The 21,934-nt window shown below is 38.1% G+C and overlaps 1 protein-coding gene across 1 annotated transcript; it reads right to left on the bottom strand.

Moving 5' to 3' along the window:
* Window positions 1–2,616: 2,616 nt before the first annotated feature.
* Window positions 2,617–21,883, bottom strand: deptor (DEP domain containing MTOR-interacting protein). Its single transcript, XM_077599501.1, has 10 exons — window positions 21,450–21,883; window positions 21,281–21,370; window positions 17,412–17,590; window positions 16,266–16,389; window positions 12,072–12,250; window positions 10,273–10,455; window positions 9,494–9,631; window positions 7,609–7,679; window positions 7,302–7,406; window positions 2,617–3,295 (listed from the first exon to the last, which is right to left on the bottom strand). Exons 1-10 carry the CDS (start codon window positions 21,461–21,463, stop codon window positions 3,173–3,175), a joined length of 1,206 nt encoding a protein of 401 aa, XP_077455627.1. The 5' UTR covers window positions 21,464–21,883; the 3' UTR covers window positions 2,617–3,172.
* Window positions 21,884–21,934: the final 51 nt, after the last annotated feature.

Genomic DNA, 21,934 nt, shown 5'->3' with positions numbered 1-21,934 from the left:
TGTCCAATTCATACATTAAGTTTCAGTTTCTTTCAATTCAGTTTTGATCAAATGTGACAGATTATTTGATTGATTTTTTTTATTATCGACTTAGGTACCTAAGAGAAAATATGATTAGAAAACTGTAATTTGCATTTTGCAAACTGCATTTATTTAGCTGAATTAATATCTTATTTCCAGGTTAAGGATGGAAAAATTATAATTATTAATGAAATTTCTTCTGGGAGATTACATTTCCTTCTGGTAAGAAAATGTTATATTTCATTCATAAAATCCAACAATATAAATACCATAAATATGATCCTTCCTATTTGCATTTATACTGTACCTTAGATGCAGAAGAGGGAGAACCTTTTTTCCCCTGAAATGGAGAAGAAACATTAGAACATAATGGAAAAAAATCCCAATTTATGCAGAAACATAATGAATTTATTTTACACCCCATCAAAATCTTACAGTAAAATATCTGAATTAGCTCTAGGTAGAGTAGTTTCATTATAACAGAGTGATTATATCATAGATTTCAAAAGCAGAAATGCCACGCTCTGATAATAAAAAGACCTCCTGAAAATATAGTCGTCCCTCTTACAGATGATGAAATATGAACATGTAAGAGCCAATTATAGAAGAAATACATTCGTCCATCAGCGTTGCATGTCAACCTATATTAATGTCAGAAATGTCTGTAAAACAGATTGTCCTTTCAAATAAAATTTAACATCTCAACACAGCACCATGCGTTAGGTAGCAAGAAAAGTCAATACTATAAGCAAATGATTATTTTGTCAATTCATCATTACTCATTAATGATAACTTTAGCCATATTTCATATATTAATGTGCATAGTCATTTAAAACATTAGGATCGATAATAATTAGCGCTATATGCACACAGACTGGCGAAAACAAAAGTATTTCCAATTTACTATTGAAAGTAAAGCTAAGTTTGAATGTGTTAAAAAGAACACAACACAGCACAGGAAAAAATCGTTCAAGGTGTTTTTTTGTTGTTGAATGTATTGGAATGAAAAGAATAGAACTTTACATTTCTGGTAATTCTCTAAAAATGTTGTCTTTGGTTCCAAAATAATGAAACAAATTACTGCCTGCACTTCTCAAATGGATCCTTTCCAATTGCCTTTGGAGTAGATAAAAAAATAAAAATAAACCAAAAAAAGCTACACAGATTGACAAGAAGCATATGTACATGTCGCCCCTTCCCATAAATGTTGAGGTGACAACAAACATTTAGTTGCCCCTACTATAGACTACTCTATAAGGGTTATTTAACTAACATACTTGACAAATAACCCTTTTGGGAAAAATGTTCAGTTTGAATAGAAAATATGAAAAGATTATAAGACATGAAACCAGCTCAATGGACACTCCTGAGTTAAGACGAACATCTGCTTTTAAACAGACAATAATGCATTTGTTTGACATGGTCAGAGAGGTAATGATATTACATTGATAAACTATATACTGTATACAGTATATACACCTAGTATTTATTTCATTTTCCCAAGTGAAAACGAGATTAAAAACCACCAGAACCTCTGAATTTTGAGGCAGGTTGGCTAAATACTGACTGTGCTGCCCACCCAAGATTCAAGTTGTGATCCACATGCCATGGCACCCCCCCAAAACAACTGACACAGGATGCATTGTGACCAATTATGGGAATTGATTGTAAATGCATTTGCAGAAATCACCCAATTTGGGCATGCTTTTTAATAAACTACAGCATGCTATACACTTTCTCAAATTTAAAGCAGTAATGTAAAACTGATCATCTATTCGTTATCTTTTGTGTTGCGACTGTTTTTCTGCACAGGATTATACATCACGGGGGTTAATATACACGACATATGCTGGCAGTAAGATCATGTTGAAAACATTAATATACTATACCTGGGTACATCTAGTTATTATAAGGATATACAATACGGAATTGTATACATACAATGGCCCTACTGCCATGTCACAATGTTTGTTGCAGACTTAATATCCAAGTGCTATATTTTTATGGGCATTATACTGCATGAATACTTTAAAGATGTAGCAGCATTTAAACTAAAATTGTCTCTTAGAACAAGTGCTTTATGGCGAAAATATGTACTTTATATCAAATAGTAATTATTTTGTAGTTGTGCATTTACCCTGGCTAAACCACGGTGATTAGAGCTGCTTTATACAGTGCAACATATTAAAAATCCAATTAACACTTTCAATTACACACACACATATACATACATATACACACACATATATAATGTGTGTATGTGTATATATATATACATATATATACAAACATATATATATATATATATATATATATATATATATATATATATATATCCATACATGTACATAGGTATACTATATATGCAGGTGTGTAATATACAGATTACATTTAATTTAATTAATTGAAAATCAATCTTAGATATTTATTGATTTTTAAATGATTTTTTTTTCACATTTAATCTGTACATGTATTGCTTCATGTTTTCCATGATTGTCATGATTTGAATGTCATTTGTGGATTCACAAACCTTATTTTGCCACCAGGAATGTCCAGTTTTCATAGTGAAATGACAAAGAAAACAATTAACAAAGCAACTTTTCTAAGTATTGATTTTAGTTTGTAGTTTTTCAGTCATTCCTATCAGCCTACCATTGTAGTATTGATCCAATATCAGTCTGAATGAATGTTAAAAAAAACATCACTTGACTAAAGCCTTAACCCTAACCCCATATCTTCTTCATATATAAACAGATCCTAATTTCTTTCATACAGGTATCACTCACTGTATCAGTGCTTCTGGATGCAGATTTTCATGCGTTTGTGTGTCACTAGGGGGCAGCGTTGAGCTATCTAACCAAAAGCTGCCATTGATTAGGGACTAAATGGGGAAAAGGTCACTGAGGTGGTATTTCAGCATGTTAAGATGCAACTTGGCACTCATCTAACTCCAAATGATCACTTTGACATTGGGATTCTCCATCCTCTGAATTTAAAAGAAGAGTAAGATCATGAAGACTGGACCTTCTCACATTGACGCTTGCACTTCAACAAAGAGCGCAGATTAAGCGTTCATCCATCATCTTTCTCTGGTTTGATCTGAGCCTTCTGAGCTCCTGCTGCAAATCTCCTTTCAACAGCTTTTCCTCACTCATATTTCTTCCATGACTTCCATGACGATAGTCCTGGGTCCGGTAAGGATTAGGTTGCTCACAGTTCTGTAGTCCTGAGCAAGGACGTTCAATCCGTTCACAGACACCACAAACTGGCAAACCTAAAGCGAGACAACAAAAGAATGGTTTGAGGGTTTTAGTTTCACTTCCAGAACGGAGTGAAAAATGGGATCCCATGTGAAAGATTTAAGGCAGATGTCCTCACTGGTGCTCTTAAATCATCGGCTGCCGCAGACTGGGAGAGTAGGCAGTAATCATTCATTGGTGACCAGCAATCAAACGTCACTGGCTGTTTTCCAGGTGGATTTAAGAAAGAAACATTTTTTTTGTGGGGGGAAAAAAAAGAAATCTGGCCTGTCAGGTCAGAGCAGTAGATTCTAATGCAACAATTCTTATTTTCAGCTATTTTTTTTAAATCAAAATTGCAAAAAGGCAGGCTCCTCCCCATGAATGTGTGCATGTATGAGATGCGAAATTGGTATTTGTGAAGTGTACACAGATGAGAGGATGGAGCAGCTGGGTAAACAAGAGGAAAAAACAATATCGCCATAATGTGAGCATTTAAAAAAAGCCAATTTGTGTATTTGTGGGCTGAATAAGCTTCAAGTTGTATAGTTTGAAATCCACCGAAAAATAAGGGAAATATAATTTCTTGTAGTATTTTACTTTGGGAGTGGGCTTTTTTGTGTGTTCTTGATATTTCACCATAGATAGAAAACAATGATAATTCACCATAGACCCATAACTGGAATTTATTCCAACATAGGATTGTACTATACAGACGATGTTTTTGAATGCCGATGGATTATGGCTAATTAAGGACATTATTAATTGAGGAGGAATTATTTGTTTGGTGTTAACATTTGGATATAATAAATGTCCAATCCATTTGGACTGTGAGAGTTGGCACCAATCGGATGATGGCTGCTTGCCATCTCAGTTATAATTGATTGGATGACTATGCAGAGGTAAGAAAAAGAGCCTTACCACTACAACTACTACTTATAAAAGTATGTCACAACCTGGCACAAGTTGGCCATGAGTTTCACCTATAACAAAGCACTGACTACAGCTAAAAATACAACATGACGACCGGAGGCAATTTGGCTTGCTGTTATGCCTTCACCCCGCCTACCTAATCATTGCCAAACCACAACTGCCAACTGTACCCAATAAAAGGAAAGCAGTGCTTGAATCACGGCATCTGCAATTTTGTTTATCGACTTAGTCCATTCCAAAAAATTTTTTTTTTGCAGTCTCCTTTACCAGTACACAAATTACATGCTTAAAATGCTTCCTGAGATTTCAAGATAGCCTCTAACCGGCATAAAAGTACATTGAACAACAAAACATGTTTTTTTAAGTCGCATGTTGTTATTACAATTCTCTCCAAATGCTTAAAGGGTGAAACATTTTTAAATACACATGCACACCTGAACAGATTCTAAACTTATCGGCATCCATTCCTCTGTTTAGTTTCTTTCAGCTTCCTCAATATGTTCTCTTAATAGCCAAAGTTCCAACCGCGTCTCATAGCTGTGGGCTTGTTACTCTTGGCTGGGTGCCAATAAAGAGAGAAAGGGGGAAGAGAAAAGTCTCTCAAAGGAAGGAAGAAAATGTGCAAAACAAATAATGGCCACATGCAGAGATACGCGACAGCTTGTTCTTCCTTCACAGGTGAAAGAGATTTTTTTTCTGCGGATGCATCAATGATTTATTGTTTTTTAGTCTTCTCAAATGTAGTACTAGCCCTTGCTCAACATACAAAATACCCACAATAGTCTGAACAGTCTATAGTTTTTTTTTTGTTTGCAGTCATTTGCTAGCCAGCAGACACCCCCACATAAAGAAGACTTCTGAAAAGGGCTCAGCAAACAATAAACACAGTTTCCAGCAGAGGAAGAGAGGAAGAGGAAATGAGGGACACTAAAGGGAATTTATAAATGGACCACACAAAATAAAGATTTAACCAAACAGATTACGCAGTTTAGCGTCGAAGGCAAATTGTCAGGTGTGAAATGTTCAAATAAAGATACCCACAACACACAAGTGCAGTTAATATTTGTGGTAAAATAGAGTATATCATGTAAAAATGCATTGTAGAAATACTGAGGAGAGAACATCTTTAAAGTCCTATTGTTTAATATGTTAAGTAATATCTAAAGATTTTTTACTAGGGATGGCGTGCATGGTATAGAGTCGATAATATGGTATGTGGTAACTGCAGCATCTGTGTGCATGTGTGAATTCACCCTTCGGCCTCTTACGTGGATGGACGTCACTACTTTGCTACGTGGCCTTCCTTCTGAGGATTAGGTCACTGCTAACCAATTATCCATAAATAAAATGAGTCATTTGCGAAGGAAACGAGGGAAGGGCAAGGAAACGACACATGATTAAGTTGTACAACAGAAATACAGAATATAAAGAATTGTTTTTCTCCACAGACCAGCTCCTTACATGACGAGAAAGAACAGCTGAAGCTAGAACAATGGATGAGTGCCAAAATGCTGATCCAGCAAGAAGCATTGCCTTCAAGTGGAAGGATGCGTAGGGCAAAAGGCAAAAAAAATATCCCTTGACGTCCACCACTTCAACGCCACTATTTGAAAACATTTTTTTCTAGGGACCGTGTTAGTCATCATCACTTCTGTGCCCCCTAACTGTGCCCCTAAACAGCTCAGTCGTGTGGATTGTTCCAGATTCTGCATGCGTCGATGACATGTGAGCTGAATTTGCAGAAGGCTGTATTTGTTTCAGCTCAAACATTAAATGATGTAGATTTAAGCTTGTTTGCCATTCTCCAAATACATTACTTATTTACACTGGCTGTGATCATAGGTGAGTTTGGATAGAAAACCCTGTGAGATCAGTAACACAAAATTTAGAAGAGTTTGTATCCTGAATTTCTACTTGGGGTATTCTAATCAGTAAAATAGTACAATATTTTTCTTACTTAAGCTTGAAACTCAAAGACCACAAGCCCAAACATTTTGGATACCAGAAAAAAGTAAAGTTATTTAACAATACTACATGCCTTCTCAATACATACTGTAAATAATAAGTACATATAAGAATGAGCTGTGATTTATATTTCCGTGATATATCTTGCCTCAACAAATGAATTGGCAGACAGTAAAAGTAAATAAAACAAATGTGACCTGTGGTCTGGACATAAAACCCATTGTATTTTAGTGGGGTAGAATAAATACTCCTTCCAACAGGTACATTTTAGAGTCAAAAGTTTACATTCAGGTCACGCATTCAGTCCAAGTTCATGACAGTTAATTTAGCATTAGAGATTTATCTTATCATCTTATCACATGAACCCTGACACAAATTCCCAGTGACCAGAGATGACTGTTAAAGCAGAAGTGGTAAATTCCACTGCCTATTTCCTCTTTTTCAGGTAAAAAAAAAAACCATTTATATATTTTAGAGTAACATTTTCCTTCCGGTGACGATAAAACCAACAGAAGGTCTTTCCTTATAACATTTTCCTTTCCGTGACGATAAAACCAACAGGTCTTCCTTTAATCATCACCTGCCAGTACTCGGATTCACATTTATGATATGTTATTATCCTAAATAGATTGATTTGCAATTTTTCTGCTGACAGCCAGCCTACTGTGAGTTCTTCTCTCCTGCCCTTCCAAATCATGGTTCAGTCACAGTCACAGCGGAAAGCATTCCCAGCATTCTTTGCTGCCATTCTGCTTACACAACTTCACAGCAACGCTTGATTGTGGCCATTTTAATCACTCTGTCATCTTATTGTTTTTTTTAATGATTATTCTGTTGAAATTTTATTGCACTAATGTTGACTACTACTTAATTATTATCTTGACTACTTATTTATTTATTATTTTTTATTATTATTTATCTGTTTCGTTGTTGTTATTTGTGCACTTCCCTACTTATTCATATTGTTGACTACTTATGTGACCACTTATTTATTTATTACTTATTTATTGATTATTTGTGCACTTTGTGGTGAAGCTTTAAACTCATTATACTTGGATAATGGCAATAAAAAAGCATTCAATTCAATTCAATGCCATCTCTGCATGAATACTGTACATAAATATGTGGCATAGTTGTTCTTACTTTCATGCCAGCAGCTGCTGCGGGTCCCCCGGGGTCCACCGCCTGAATGTGGCAGGGCTTGCTACCTCGCACCACGAAGCCCCAGCCCACGGCATCGCCGACAATCTGTACAAAGCCACGTTACATCATATGCTTGGATACCGGATTCCTTCTCAATGTTAGAATGTGTTTTGATGTTGTGATATATATTATATATACATTACTTTCAATTGGGCTAAGGGATCTGCTGGAATGTGTGACTTGTGTTACAACAACAGTCTATTCAAGTGTGTTGGTGTGTGCGCACATGCGTGTGTGTGCACCTTACGGTAAATGTCTTCTTTAAAAAAGGTCCTCCCGGAGTTTGGAGCTCCTCTGGACTCACTTGTCTCTTCAGAACTGTCCAAACAGAACATGTTTGATTAATGCCAGGGCCCGCAATATACCTTGTAAAATACAAGGATACACACTTGCACACTTCCTTTTAAGAACTTCACACTCAAGCATGATCATTAAACAGCCAACATGTGTTTGACTAAATAAATGATTCATCTTGTTATTTTTGATGGGGCTCAAGAGTACAACAACCACATGGAACACACCATGGCGATATGTGAAAAGTGTTTTGTGCATAACTCATTCATTTATGTATACTTTGTCTAATATTATGATTGAATTTATTTGAATATTTGGAATGTTTTTAATGAGATTTTTCAATATATTTCAATAGTGTGCTTGTGAACCCCTTTGGGATGTTATGGATGATTTAGGGCTATATAAATAAACTTGGCTAGTGGTGAGAAAGACAGGAGCGGAAAGACACGAAATTGAGACATCAGGCATTCAAAGGTATCAAACTTTTGTTTGGTGCCAGCAAAAGATAATTTCCATTTGCATTCCTTCCTTTGAAGAAAAACTCTTTTCAAAATAGAGTGAGACCAGTGAATTTCAATGTAGGATGGTTGAATATGTTCATGAATTTTCTCCACAGCCTCTTTTCTGTGACATGCCCATGCTTGGCTTCAGAGGTTTCTAAATGCAAGTTTGTTATGAATCTAAAATAATCAGTAATTCTAACCAGGGAGGGGAAGGCCATATACAATCCACTCCATTCTTTAATCCAATCAACACTGGATTTACATAATCAAGAGTGCAGTAATATTACCTGCATTCATTTTTTTCCCAAAGGTACATTAAAATGCACGTATTTATTTTCTCAAAAGATACATTACAGAAGAATAACGTATTGATTTATTGAGTTGATTATTCAGTGATTAATTAATTATAATTCAATTCAACTATATGTCATACTTATTAATGTGTTGACATCATTTTCTCTTTTTACGAAGGATAAACTGTCTGTACCAAATCCTTAATTCTCATACCTAAGAGCAGGAAGTAAAGTTACGAGTAAATCACAAACCTTTCTTCCCTAGACAATCAAAACAAACAAATAAGATTCATCAAATAGCGCAACATTAAAATCAGATTTCTCTTTCGGCATTATAAGAAAAGTTAAAATTGGATAATGTGATTGTGGTTGCTGAACTGAACCGCATTTCACTGGTAGACTGAATTCTTTTAGGTAATACAAATCCATGTAAGACTTGTTATAAAACAGTCAGTCTTTTTCCTCTCGCTCTCTTTTTTTAGACTGCGTGCCAAGGTATGGCAAAGGCAGGATTCTTCAAGTTTGTGCTAGCGTGTGTGAGTGTATGCGAGTGAGGGGACTTTGTTTTCCTCCTTTTGTTGTCGATGAGAAATGTTGTGCCTATCAAAGGACCCCCCAAGGACATGTCAAACGTGGATGCAGAGGAGTGTGCGCAAGCACAAACAAGTTATGAGTCATATGCTGATGGTTTCCTCCTTCACGTGATTCACATTCCATAACTAGAATAGAATGAATTTGATGCAGTTTGAGGATAAGAAGAAAATGAATGAATCTAGTTTCATTTAGCCAGTTTCACAAGGCAAAAACACACAGGGAAGGCTGGTTGAATACTCTAAATTGCCCCTAGGTATGAGCGTGAGCCTGAATGGTTGTCCTTTGTCTCCCTATACCCTGCGATTGGCTGGCCACCAATTAACGATAGCTCCCAACTCGTGCCCAACAGTTGGCAGGGATAAAGATCCAGCACCCCCCACAGCCCTTGTGAGGATAAGCGCTACGGGAAATGAATGAATGAATGATAAGGCAGATGTTTACTGCTCACCAGATTTGGGGTTGCACAGGACCGGTGGGCTGCTGCTGAGTGTGGGACTACTGCTGTAATAGCCGCTGCTGCCACAGCTGCTGCTCATGCTGCTGCGACGGACGCCGACCGCCATCTTTATCTCTTTAGTTGGACTCACTGTGTATATGGCACAAACCCCCCAAAAAGGTTTAAACTTGAGTGAAAATGCAGGTTAACACAATACAGCATGCACCGAAAGGACTAAACCAAAAACTGAATAAGAAAATTGAAACCAAAGTCAAACCATAATTAAGCCGAATTTTTGTACACATTTTTTCCATATTAAATCATTATTGTATACTTTGTTAAAGTGTGAATTCTTTGAATTACAAGCATATTTATTTGTTACTTATATTTCACCAATGCATGAGATAAAGTACGAATTAAGGCAGAATTAAATGTTTAAATGTAGAGTAAAAAGCATGTTTAAAGGGCTAATAATAATCTGCAATTGGGTCACAGCGGGGTAGGGTTCGATTATGGTTCAGAGGTGCACCAAAGTCCTACAACAGCCTCACACTCAAGACATGTCAACAAAAACAGTCTTGCTCAACCTCTGGCAAGAATGTGAATAACAGTACATTATGGAAAATAATCATTTTTTTTGTGGAGAGCATCATAATCTCGAATGATATGGCACTTTCAAATAACAAATTTGCGGCTTTCGTTTTGATATTGAACATGAGCCAATCTGTTCCGAAAGAAAATAATTTTCAAACACTTTCAGCTCAGAGTGCGCGTGGACGTGTGCGGACTACCTGAGAGAAAGCTGGTGTTTCCTCCATCGGAGTTCTGCTTGCGGAGACAGAAGGGGCTGTCGTGGCTTTCGGGGATTCCACGACCCCGCTCGTGGAGCAGCTCCATTAACCGTCGCCTCCGTCGAAAATTCATCCTGAACTGGAAGAGGAGGGGGCCGTCCACAAAGTGATGCTTGTTCGTGACTGGTTAAAGAAAGCAGAAGCCCAATTTTAGGAAAGTGGATTACAAGATGAATGGCTTTCTGAAAGATCCACAAAGGATTTTGATTAAAGTCAAATGATATGGAACTAAAGGGCAAATCATCTAAGCTTCATGAATATGAAATAGCGGCACTCTGCGAATCCTCTCTGGTTTGATCACATCCAAAATGTCTTTTGGTCAAGATTTTCCCAAACAAACTCATCCGAGCGTGACTTTATTTCTTTATGCAATGGGACACAATCACACTTGAACAGAAAACAGACTTCTAAATTTCTTATCAACATTTACAATTAGGATTTCGGGAAGCAAACAAATTCCTGAATAATACCTTTATTGATTAAAATGACAGTAAGAGGTGAGTTCTCTCGTGTCCTTCCCCCAAGTATTTTCATTAAATAAATGTGTCTCCTGCAGTTGAATTACTTAGCGCAAAGTGTTGACGTCCTCGACAAAGGGATGAACACAAATGTTGACCACTTCAAATACTTTCTCACGTCATAACAAAGGAAAACATGCTGAACAGGAATTCTAAATATCCAATTCGATATCAGGAACAACCCTCATGACACACAGTCTTGCGGTGTGTGTGCAAAGTAACACAGCGCATTCCAAGGCCATGGAGATGCTTGGCTCTGTTCCAGGGACGCGCAGTGAGAAAGAGTTCTTTGTCTGCACTTTTTCCACTCACTCTATAAATTATTCACATGGAAAATCCTGAAGGCAATAATGCCCATTTCCGCTATGTTTATGAGAAATTGTTCCTAATAACCGTTTACTATAACAGGAAGTTAAGAATGATTAAATACATACAGCAAAGTCATGTGACTGGTGCACAAAGAAGACTAATTAAATCAGACGATGAGTCACATTTTTTTTCCACAGTTTGGCTGGGCCTGCAATTTATACTCAGGCGTTTCTTATATTATCTTTATTATTTTCATTCTGACCCTCAACAGCTTGTGTTGTGTTTTTTCATGCTACAGTTATCTGGAAAAAACCCAGTTACAATAACAGGTGCCTATTTTGCCTGTTGTTCCATGTTTGACTATTACTTTGACATATAGGGTTTGTTTCTGATAAATTGAAAAACTTCCCCCCCAAAAATGCTATTTATACTCTGCTGCAACTTATATGTGTATTTTTTTTCCCATTTCATTATGCATTCTTTGGCCAGTGTGACTTTTAGTCTGAAACATACGGCATGTGGGCAGTTGAGTGGAAAGTCAGAATGCTTGCAGTTACCCCTTGGGACCACAAACTGATACATGATATTCCGTGTACAATATACATTTAATAGTACTGTCCAAATCTTTGGGGGGCTTTGACCTAGATTCTCCTTTTTAGTTCTTCCATTTTAATCTAATAATATGTAGTCCATACATATAAATTAGGGAAACATACCAGTTGACAGTTAACAAAATCCTTTGATTGTAGACTGGCGCAAAAAATATTAAATGACTAATTAAAGGTAGCATTATTATGTCTGTGACAGTTTTACCAGGTTTCATCCATTCACATTTTTTGGTGCTTTGCCTCACTCAATAAAATGGATGTTCATTTAGCCATTTTAACCAAAAAACAAATAGTAAAGCCTCACCATGCTGGATGATCCCGTGTTCAAGCAGGCGCCGACCCAATTGTTCCGCCTCCTCCCTGGTCGCCATCTCCCCTTCCTGGAGGAGCCAATCGATGAACTCGGAAGCAACCAATGTCCGCTCAAAGTTTCCACCTTCCTCCTCCCTGCTCTGGATGATGCTGTCCTCTGTGTTCATCAACCTGGACAGCATCAGTGGATCGAAGTCAGTGGTCAGACAACAAACGTATCATTGTATTTTTAATTTTAGAGCGACATAACATTTTCTAACAGTTGGAAAGGGCCTCAATTTTTTTTTGTCTAATACGGAATCTCTGAGATTAACGTACGCAAATAGCCAACAATGAAAGAAAAACACATTTTAGTGTATTAAGGTCATTTGTTTTATCCCTTAGTAGGACTTGGAAGTTAAACTCCATTGAAATGAGTAAATCAGACACATTCCCGACTTTATAATCTGAATAACCGGAGGCATGGAAGATTAACAATGTTAGTTCTTGACGTTCACAAATCTTTTAAGCGGCTGGGAAATAAAACTATGACGTATGCAAGAAGTTAAGAATAAATACATTTCATGAATGAATGACAACATACAAGTATACTTTAAAATTCTCAAATAAAACAAACACTACATTGTAATATGTAAATTACTAAAAGAAAGCGTTCATTTATTGTCCGCACTACTTATTCTAACAAGGTTCGCGGGGGGTGCTAAAGCCTATCCCAGCTAATTACATGCACCAGGCAGGGGACACCCTGATTTGGTGGTCAGACGGACAACCAATCAGGCGGACACTCATACGTATGGGGAATTTAGAGTTATCAGATAATAGCGAATATTTAAATATTGTCAAATGAAATCAACTAAAAGGCCGAGCACTGAGTGAAAAGTCAAGAATCCTTTGAAAAATAAATCCCAAAAGGCCCATACAGCAATAAATGATGTTAATACGCCACTTATTTCACACATTATTAAATACAAAATTCAAAACTTTGTTTGGCATACTTGGGTTTTTTCTTTAGTGTGATGTAAAAAAAATATTTAAACGAAAAGATATGGGCAAAATTTACACCATTTCAATTGACAATCACTAAAATATCTATTTTTTTAAATAAATGAAAAAAACCGCACAGCTAAACTGCTGATTTTGTCCCTTAGTATGCAAGAACACACACGTTACTCAAGAGCTGTTCCCAATTCGGTGAAAGAATAGAACACACAGATACAGTGTGGCCTCGGATAACTGAGTCACCTTCCAACCAGACATGTCCAAACATGCACATGCTGAGAAGTCATGCAATAAAACACACCATATCTTATCGGTTTCAGGCTCGTACGTCATACTCAAAATACTCAACTTTCTCACATCTCCCTCCTGATTTGTATTTATTCTTGCTCTAAACAAAGAAAAAAAATGGAAGCTGGCTCTAGAACACTGACATTATTTCCATCCTTCCTGTTCTTCAGTATTATGAAATCAAACAGCTGTTGGGGGGGGAAGTGCAATGATTAATAACGGTACTTTGGATGAACTTAACACATGGAAGCACACGATTTTGTTCGGTGATCATGTCATAGCCTACTGAATTGTCGTTCAGATTATTGTCTATATAAAATTATTAGCCTAGAAATGTATTCATAGTATTTTTGTATGAAATTAATTATATGGTTATACAACCTTTTACAATTGATACATGTAATTTTATAGATTAAGTTTAAATTAATATGATATTTATGTATTGTACCATTTTTTGTTACAGCTTTATCAAATATTTTGGCAATTGCATTGTCAAAAACCTCACTTTGTCAATTTACCAAAGTGCTATGGTAACAAAAACGGTAACATTCTATACATTGCGGTCTTTAAAAAAATCTAAAAAGGAGAAATGAAAAATCACAAAAACAATGACGTCCTCCGTTGTTTTATTTATTTGAACTTTATCGTGTCTGCCCAGTCTTCTTATCGCATTTATTGGTGTTGATTACAGAAGGCTTGACTCTATAACTATATTTATTAAGCATATGTAGGTCATTGTGTACATTTCAGTGACCGATAATGACCCACGTTCTAGCTGTCAATGCACCTCTGTTATGTTTCAAATATATGTGGTTCTGTTGAGAAGCCCAGGAAGAACTACTCTCAGGATGCTAATGGGTGGAATTAAACTAAATTACACATATATCAGCTGAGAGCATTTTGAAACCCAGAAGAAAAAAATTGGAAGTGCTTTCAGTCTGCGGCATCCTCTCAGAGGAGTTCATTAAAGGAAATTGTCAACACTTATCCTGGCTAGTGTCAAAACAATTGGCCGCTGTTCAGTTCGCTCCACGGATTGCATTTAGGGCCTTCAACTAAAACCACTGCGTTAATTGTTCAAATGTCATATAGTGATGGAGTAGTAGGACCTTTAGTAAGAAAAGCCTGTGTGTTCAATATGCGTGTACAAATTGTCGGTGAAATGTTCCGTGAAAGCTGACTGTGTACACAGTCGTCATTCAGCCTGCTTAAAGATGTTAAGTCAACAGCTCGTGTTAGCTCAAAGGGAGAAGCACAGCAGTCGTACGAACAGCACCTACAGGGTTATGCAAGTCATACAGTATACATAGGGGTATGGGTTGCGATTATTCAAAGTGGAACAAAGCCAGCAGCCATGACCTATTAAGGACTATGCATGATTAAGTTTCAGCAAATAACCCAGTGCAGGGCTGCATCTGAGACAAGACAATCTTAGAGTGATCTCTATAAGCCTAATCATTCCAAAAAGGAATGACATTTTTCAATTTTGTGTAAAAATAAATACGGAAAAGTAGGTCTATGAACACCATGAGGCCAGTATTACAGTAAATGGGACAAAGTATACTGTCAGTGTTATCCTTGTGATAAAAATATTGCGACGATCCAACCCTTATCTTCTCTTTGGCACATTCTGTGTATTTTGATTTTATCGGGAACATTTGCGTGTCAGTCAAAACAAACATCACGTTGCTGAAGAAGACTGATATTGTCTTTGTATTTTTAGTGCATTATTTCCTCTTTCTTTTCATTTTTGGCCAGGGCATAACCGCGGAATATCGTAAAATATGAGCGAAATCGAAGAGTTAACATTTGTGATGCAATTCAAATATATGGTAGCCAAACATTATTTTTAAATAATGCAAATTCTATAAGTAAAAAGGTTTTTCTCCCTTTAAAAAAAGCACCCAAAGCCTTGTATGAATGGAGAATTTTCAAAAATTACATTTGACCTTTTCATTCACGGTTTTTAACATTTCCTTCTCCTAAGATGTTGTCATTATACTCTTATTTACTTACTTATTTATATATAAATCTGGAGAAATACAGTTACAGCGATGTCAGTGTTGATGTAGCCTGGGTTGCACTGCTCTTGATTACATAAAGCTTGGAGGGTGGAGGCGACAGATGTCTTATGCAACTGGTGTGTACGCATTTGTTTGTATGTTGTCTAGAAACAGAGGTATATTTGAATTTTGTTCGTAGCTGAGTGAGTGTTAAGAGAGATAACCAAGGAAGGCAGGGTGCGGGCCTGTGTGTTATGATAAAGTTAATACAGCTGAGGACACACTCATCTACTAAAAGAACATCATTAGGCACAAAGCAGAAGAAAAACAAAACACTTGTTCCAATTAGTGCCGCTCAGCCATGAACTTTAACTGGTGTTGCAATAATCGCATTTCCTACTGCTTGAAAAGCTTTTAAAATAATCATTGTAATAATGGAAGAATTGGAAAGTGCTATTTGATGCATTATGGCAAGGGTGTCAGACTCGGGTTGGTTCGCGGGCCGCTTTAACGTCAACTTGAAATCAAGTGGGCTGGACCATTTTAGATATAATATTTAGATTTTTTTAAATAAATTGATTAAAATCCATGAATATTCTGTTTTTATAGCTCTAAAACAATGTTTATTTTAGCTTTTTTATATATATTTTTAGATTTTACAAAATGATTTTTGAACTAAAAACACAGAAAAAATGATTTAAAATGACTATTATTAATTTAAAAGGGGGAAAATCAGGAAATTTAATATACACCTATACTCTTAATTTGATCCTGAAACAGAAAGTCGGCACTCATGATTTACTTTCCCGGGCCACACAAAATGATGCGGGGGGCCAGATTTGGCCCCCGGGCCGCCACTTTGACACGTGCATTATGGGGGTCATTTTGCCACATACTTCTCATAGATGCGCTGACCCCTCATGAAGACTTTGGCTTCATTGTCCAACGGAAAGGTGCCGTCGTCCTTTCGGAAACGATAGAACAGTTTCATGTCCTTAAACTCCCGGTACTCGTCACACACTGTAAATGCAAAAATATGCACATAAGGCTTGATTTCAAAGTGGACTTAAAAATAGCACATAGAAGAACAAAGGAGCCTCTTGCCCCTAAACAGTAGCTGCTAACTTTGATTACTGTAAATGCAGTTGATACATTCCTTTCTAGGATGCTGACCTAAAAAGCCTTCTGTAGGAAAATGGAAGTCAACAGATTGAAAAGAAGAGTAAAAGAACTCTAAGCCATTGTGATATTATGTAAAAGACACCCCCCAAAAAGCAGTAACTATGAGTACCTTATGTGGTAATGTATTGGCATGCAGTAATATATCGGACCATCGTAAACAAATGACAATTTCATTTGGGTGAATGTAACACAGCGCAAGTTGCTCGCTGGTCCAATCTAAGCCTAAAAATGGCAATACGCTGCTGTGTTTGTGTTTTGTTTAGTGTGCCATGTTTACTGCAGTTTTTTTTAAGTGCTAATTTTATGTGGAAAAATAAAGTCTTGGAGGCCTAAGAGAGGGGAAAATGGTGGGGATACTTTCATTGTTTTTTGAAAGTGCTATTGTACAAAAATAAGAAATTAGTGATGTACTATCGATTGAAGGAGCTCTTATTTTCTTTGCAATTACTCTAAGAAGTTACCACCATGTTTTTCAACTTTCGCCCCATTCAAATACCTCAGGGAGTTGGAGCCAAATTGTTTTTAGAATGTGAAGAAACATTTGTAAAGGGGCAAGGATAGTTCCCGGAAAATGTCAGGAAAAGAAAGAAAGAAGCATACAAGCACGAGGATTTTTTTGTAAAGGGGCTGGGGTAGTTCTCAGAAAAAGTTAACGGAAGAAAGCAAAGAAACAAAAAGGAAAAATTTAAAGAAGTCAAATAAGCCACAAAAAAACGACATAGAGAAATAGAAGAGCCAGGATAAAAACCTAGGACCACTCTACTTGTCGGCAAACCACTAATCCATTGGACTGCCCCAGTTTTATTTGATTTATTCTATTTTTATTGGCCATCCAAATAATAGAGCAGTGTAGGGCTTACCGTGGTGGATGATGCTCTGGTCCAGAAGTTTCTGCATGATCTGGATGGCAGTGTCTCGCTCAGAGGCCTCCTTATGTTCAATTAACCAATCAACGAGCTCTTTGCCAACGAAGCAGTTCGGGTACGTCCGCAAGTGATGACGCCGATCCTTAATAACCTTCCCTTCGTGGAGACGCAACCTGGAAGACAAGATGTTGTGCATGTTGAGATCCCACAACGTATTATCAAACAACGATTCAAAGTAATAGTATGAAAGCAGTTAAAATCCGGGATTCCTTTGTTATGAACATCCACTGCTATCAACAAATAAATCACAACCTTTAGAGCATAACGGCTTGTACAGCAATGTGGTTTCACCTGCTCTCAGCCACCTTCTTGTTGAACTTGCAGTAAGTACTGTCAGAGAGCCGATACCAGACTCAGCCAAGCATCCTACTTTCCCTACTTGCTGAATCTGTGCATCTGGCTAACATCTTGCAAAATTCATGATAAACAGTCTGCCCATCAAGAGCGACAAACACTCACGCATGCACACTTGTCTGCAAAGCATCCAGATGAACAAATATTCAACTTCATCTTTTTCCCATTCACTTAACTGCTAAAATCATCTGAGGAGAATAAGATAGATATTGTGGCTTTTAAAAGTTCAATCATGCATTCATTTTCCGTAACTCTTATCTTCACAAGAGTCGCGGGGGGTGCCGTAGCCTATCCCAGTCAACTATGGCCACCAGGCAGGGGACGACACAACTTATTTAAGCCACTGCTTTTGCAGTGTGTTCCCACGCCAACTACAAGTTGTATTTCCACATAACGCTGCTGCACTACATACAGGATATGGCCAAAGAGTGCTTTATAAACCAGGGGAAACCTCATTCCTTCTGTTGCTGGGTAACAAATGGATCTTTTAAACACACTCCATTACATAAGAGCACTCCCAAATGTCCAATGGTGGCCTCCTTCTGGGCATTATAGCTAATGTACACAATACACAAACCTTAGTGATCTCTAAGCAAATGTTACCGCTTCCACTTAACCCGAGCTAGTGCAAGACTCTATTTTCCTCTGTAAAGTGTTTCCTGCACGCACTAACTATATTTTATTCCACCTTTTGCCTGAAGACAGCTGGGGATAGGCTCCAGCACCCCATAGTTTGCTATTTTTTATTAACTTTAAATTGCCTCTACGTGTGAATGTGTGCGTGAATACTAGTTGTCTGTCTCCTTGTGCCCTGCGATTGGCTGGCCACCAATTTACGGTGTCCCCCGTTATTGGCCAAGGTTGACTGGGATGGGCTCCAGCACCCTCCTGGCTCTTCAGAGGATAAGCGTTCCCGAAAATGAATGAATTTTATTTGCGCTAGTATTTCCCTAAAATGTCAAGTGCAGTACTTGAACAAATGAGCCAACATACTTTACCGCAATCAAATCCAAGAATAAATAAGTTTTCACTACTAAGTCAACTCCACTTTCATTCTAAGCCACGTTTCAAAACTAACAAAAAAGGAGTTAATGTTAGCTTTTATATGCCGTCATTTAAACCAAAGCAAGGACCAGAGGTCAACAAAGGAGTATGTCAATCATTACACACTATGCGTTTCAAGCTTCCATGGTGATTGTGATAAGACACAAAAACTGTGTTTCCACCTAGAAGGAGTGTTTGGTTAAGCCCGGTTGGATACAAAACTTTGAGGAATTTTCAATGTGAAATGTGACAGAATCTAAAGTGTGTTAAGTATCACTGTTCATCTGTTGCAATCCATCTACTTTCTACAGCACTTGTGCTCATTCAGGTCATGAGTGAGCTACAGGTTGTCCTTGCTGACCTGGGTTGAACGGCAGAACTAGTTGCCAGGCAAGCGGAGTTCATAATCATAGAGCCATCCAATTCCACGTGGGACATCTGCTTAAGTATATCTTTAGGTAGTTTAGAGTCTTGAAAATCTTAACACACGCGGTTTTGGAAAACTCTGGCTGGTTCTGTTTGTAATTTGAGTCAGACACGGTAATGGTATACATCACTGTATTGCCATTTCCCGAACATCTGTTTCAATCCATATTTACCTCACTTTAACACGATCTCCCTGCTATAACTTCCTCACAACCCAAAAGGCTATCAATATTGTTGTGAATTGTGTTCACCTATTCCAGAGTACACAATGTACTTCTTCCCCATGACCTTGAAAACCATTGCAAATATCTCATACTTGCTGTGATGCATCTTCGAGTATAGCTTGAAGTATCTTAACTGCACAAAACAAGACTCTTTTGGGTCGTGACTTGGAAGCTTTTCCTTTTAGAAATGCAGAAACTGTAGCTCGCCAACAAGCCAACCCAAAGCTTACTGTCCAAGTCACATGGTCAGCTGGGCCGTGGACACTGACAAACAGACCACACAAAGAAACACGCTGGTGCTCAGTGAAAGCACACTGGAAACTTTGTGCTGACAATAGGCATCACTCTCCCGTGGCAATGAATGTGAGAGGTGTCGTTGCAAATATCCCCAATTGGGGAAACAATTCACTTGTGTTTCAGTTGAGGGGACGGGGCTTAAAAGTGAAATTGCAGAGATCGCTGCCATAGTTTTCACTCTCAAGCACTAATCATCGCAAAATTCATGGACCACGCCACGATGGTGGGCGCGGTCATGCCTCAAAATGAAAGGGTCAAAGGGTGGCACATGTTGACAACTCAACCAAGCAAGGCCAGTCTCAGATATGCCATTATGAGGTTTAAAAGATCAACCCTTGCAATGTTAGTAGATTAAAGATTGTGCATTTACTCCATTATGGAAAACATTTATTCTGTCTGGTTCCCTTTCAGAATTTAAGGTAGTGATTACCAACTCCTGAGCTGTAGGAAATTGGTGTGCCAGTATAAATAAAATGGATTAATCTATCTACAGGAGTACCGAAACAGACAGAGCAAGCGCTTTTCCTAAAGAAGGCACAATGACTTAAGATGGGTATCCACATATTGCCATTAATAAAGGAGAATATTGGCTTTGAGGTCAACGAACAACCAATTTTTAAACAAAGTAAATTGTTATTTTAGTCATATATATATATTTGGGGGACACCTGATGGGGTAGGGCAGGGCTGGCGAACAAGTTAGATGCAAAGAGAATAATTTATTAATTATTTTTAATGTTGAATTTGAGTGTGGTTTAAGAGAGAACAAAAATAAGAGAAACATGAAACGAGGCAAAGAGCCACAGTATATACAAAATATGATGAGAAGCAAAGACCCGCATTCATTTTGGACAGGAGCCGCATGCGGCTCGAGAGCCATGTGTTCGCCAGCCCTGGTGTAGGGGTTCACGCGCCCGACTTCTGTGCGGGCAAGCGTGGAATCGATTCCTGCTTGGTAGTGGTATGATTGGGCATGCAAATGGTTATATGTCTCCCTTTGTGCCCAAAAGCTGACTGACGACCAATCTCCAGTGTAGTAAGCCTTTTGCCCAAAATACCCTGGGATAGGCTCCAGCAACCCCCGCAATCTTTATGAGGATGCACGGTACGGATGATGAATGGAAATATTTGGGGAGATATTTCTGTTGAGCTTATCATGCAAATCATGAGCTACAACAAAAACGTAAACACTTGTATGATACAAGAACAATAACCAGTTCACATTGTAAGGAACAAATATCATGTCTTCCCTGAGGTAACCCAATACTAATGGCTACCTCGTGTTATTAATAACCATTGGATTTGATTATTAGGCTCAGATTTTGTAATTGAAATGTCTTTTGGGGGTGTTTTTTGTTTAAATGGAGAGCAGGAGAGGGGGGAATCGATGGAGTCTAACCGCGTTAAGGTGGCGCTCCGCAGTTTTAGCGGAGAATGGGGCAAAGAGCGGCCGACCAACCTGAGCTGCTCTCCGGTGACGAGCACCTCGGCCAATCGCTCCAGCTCTGCAGCCTTCCTCTGCATGCTGTTCGCGATCCCGTCCATCTCTCTGCCAACACGGAAAAAAAGAACATTACCGGACGAGTCATATCATCACCATCTCGGGCATTTTCTAACGATTCCCTCACCTTTCGAAAACCATGGAGAGCGATGCGAGTTGAACGTAGGCCAAAAATCGAATGAAGCACCCAAACAAAAGTCGTCCGGTGCGACGTTACGACTCCATCCCGGGAAAAGCGCGACACAATGCGGGAGAGTGAGCAGACATTGACGGCGTGTCGGTTCCATCAGCTGCGGAATGTTCCTTGAAGACGTCCTAGTGTGTGCACGCGCTCATTCATAGCTACGTGCACGCCTCCCTACCAGCCTTAGTTTATTTCGTTTGTTTGTGCTGCGTCCGTGCTGGAAAGTTTCGAATGTGCCAATACGGTTCTTGAGATATATTAAAGATTCGTTATTAATGACGTGACGTCACCGCCCCAACTACGTCCGATTCGCTCCAAATTGTTTGTAAATGTTTGTGCGCCATTTGTCCAGCAAAATGTTCTTTCTGTGCGTAACCGGGGTCAAGGTGCAGCGTTGAATTGCATGTTCAATAATTAATAGTTTCACA

Source organism: Stigmatopora argus, chromosome 4, assembly GCF_051989625.1.
Source record: "Stigmatopora argus isolate UIUO_Sarg chromosome 4, RoL_Sarg_1.0, whole genome shotgun sequence".
NCBI lineage: Eukaryota > Metazoa > Chordata > Actinopteri > Syngnathiformes > Syngnathidae > Stigmatopora > Stigmatopora argus.
The sequence above is the reverse complement of the archived record's forward strand: the minus strand, read 5'-3'. Positions and strand labels throughout refer to the sequence as shown.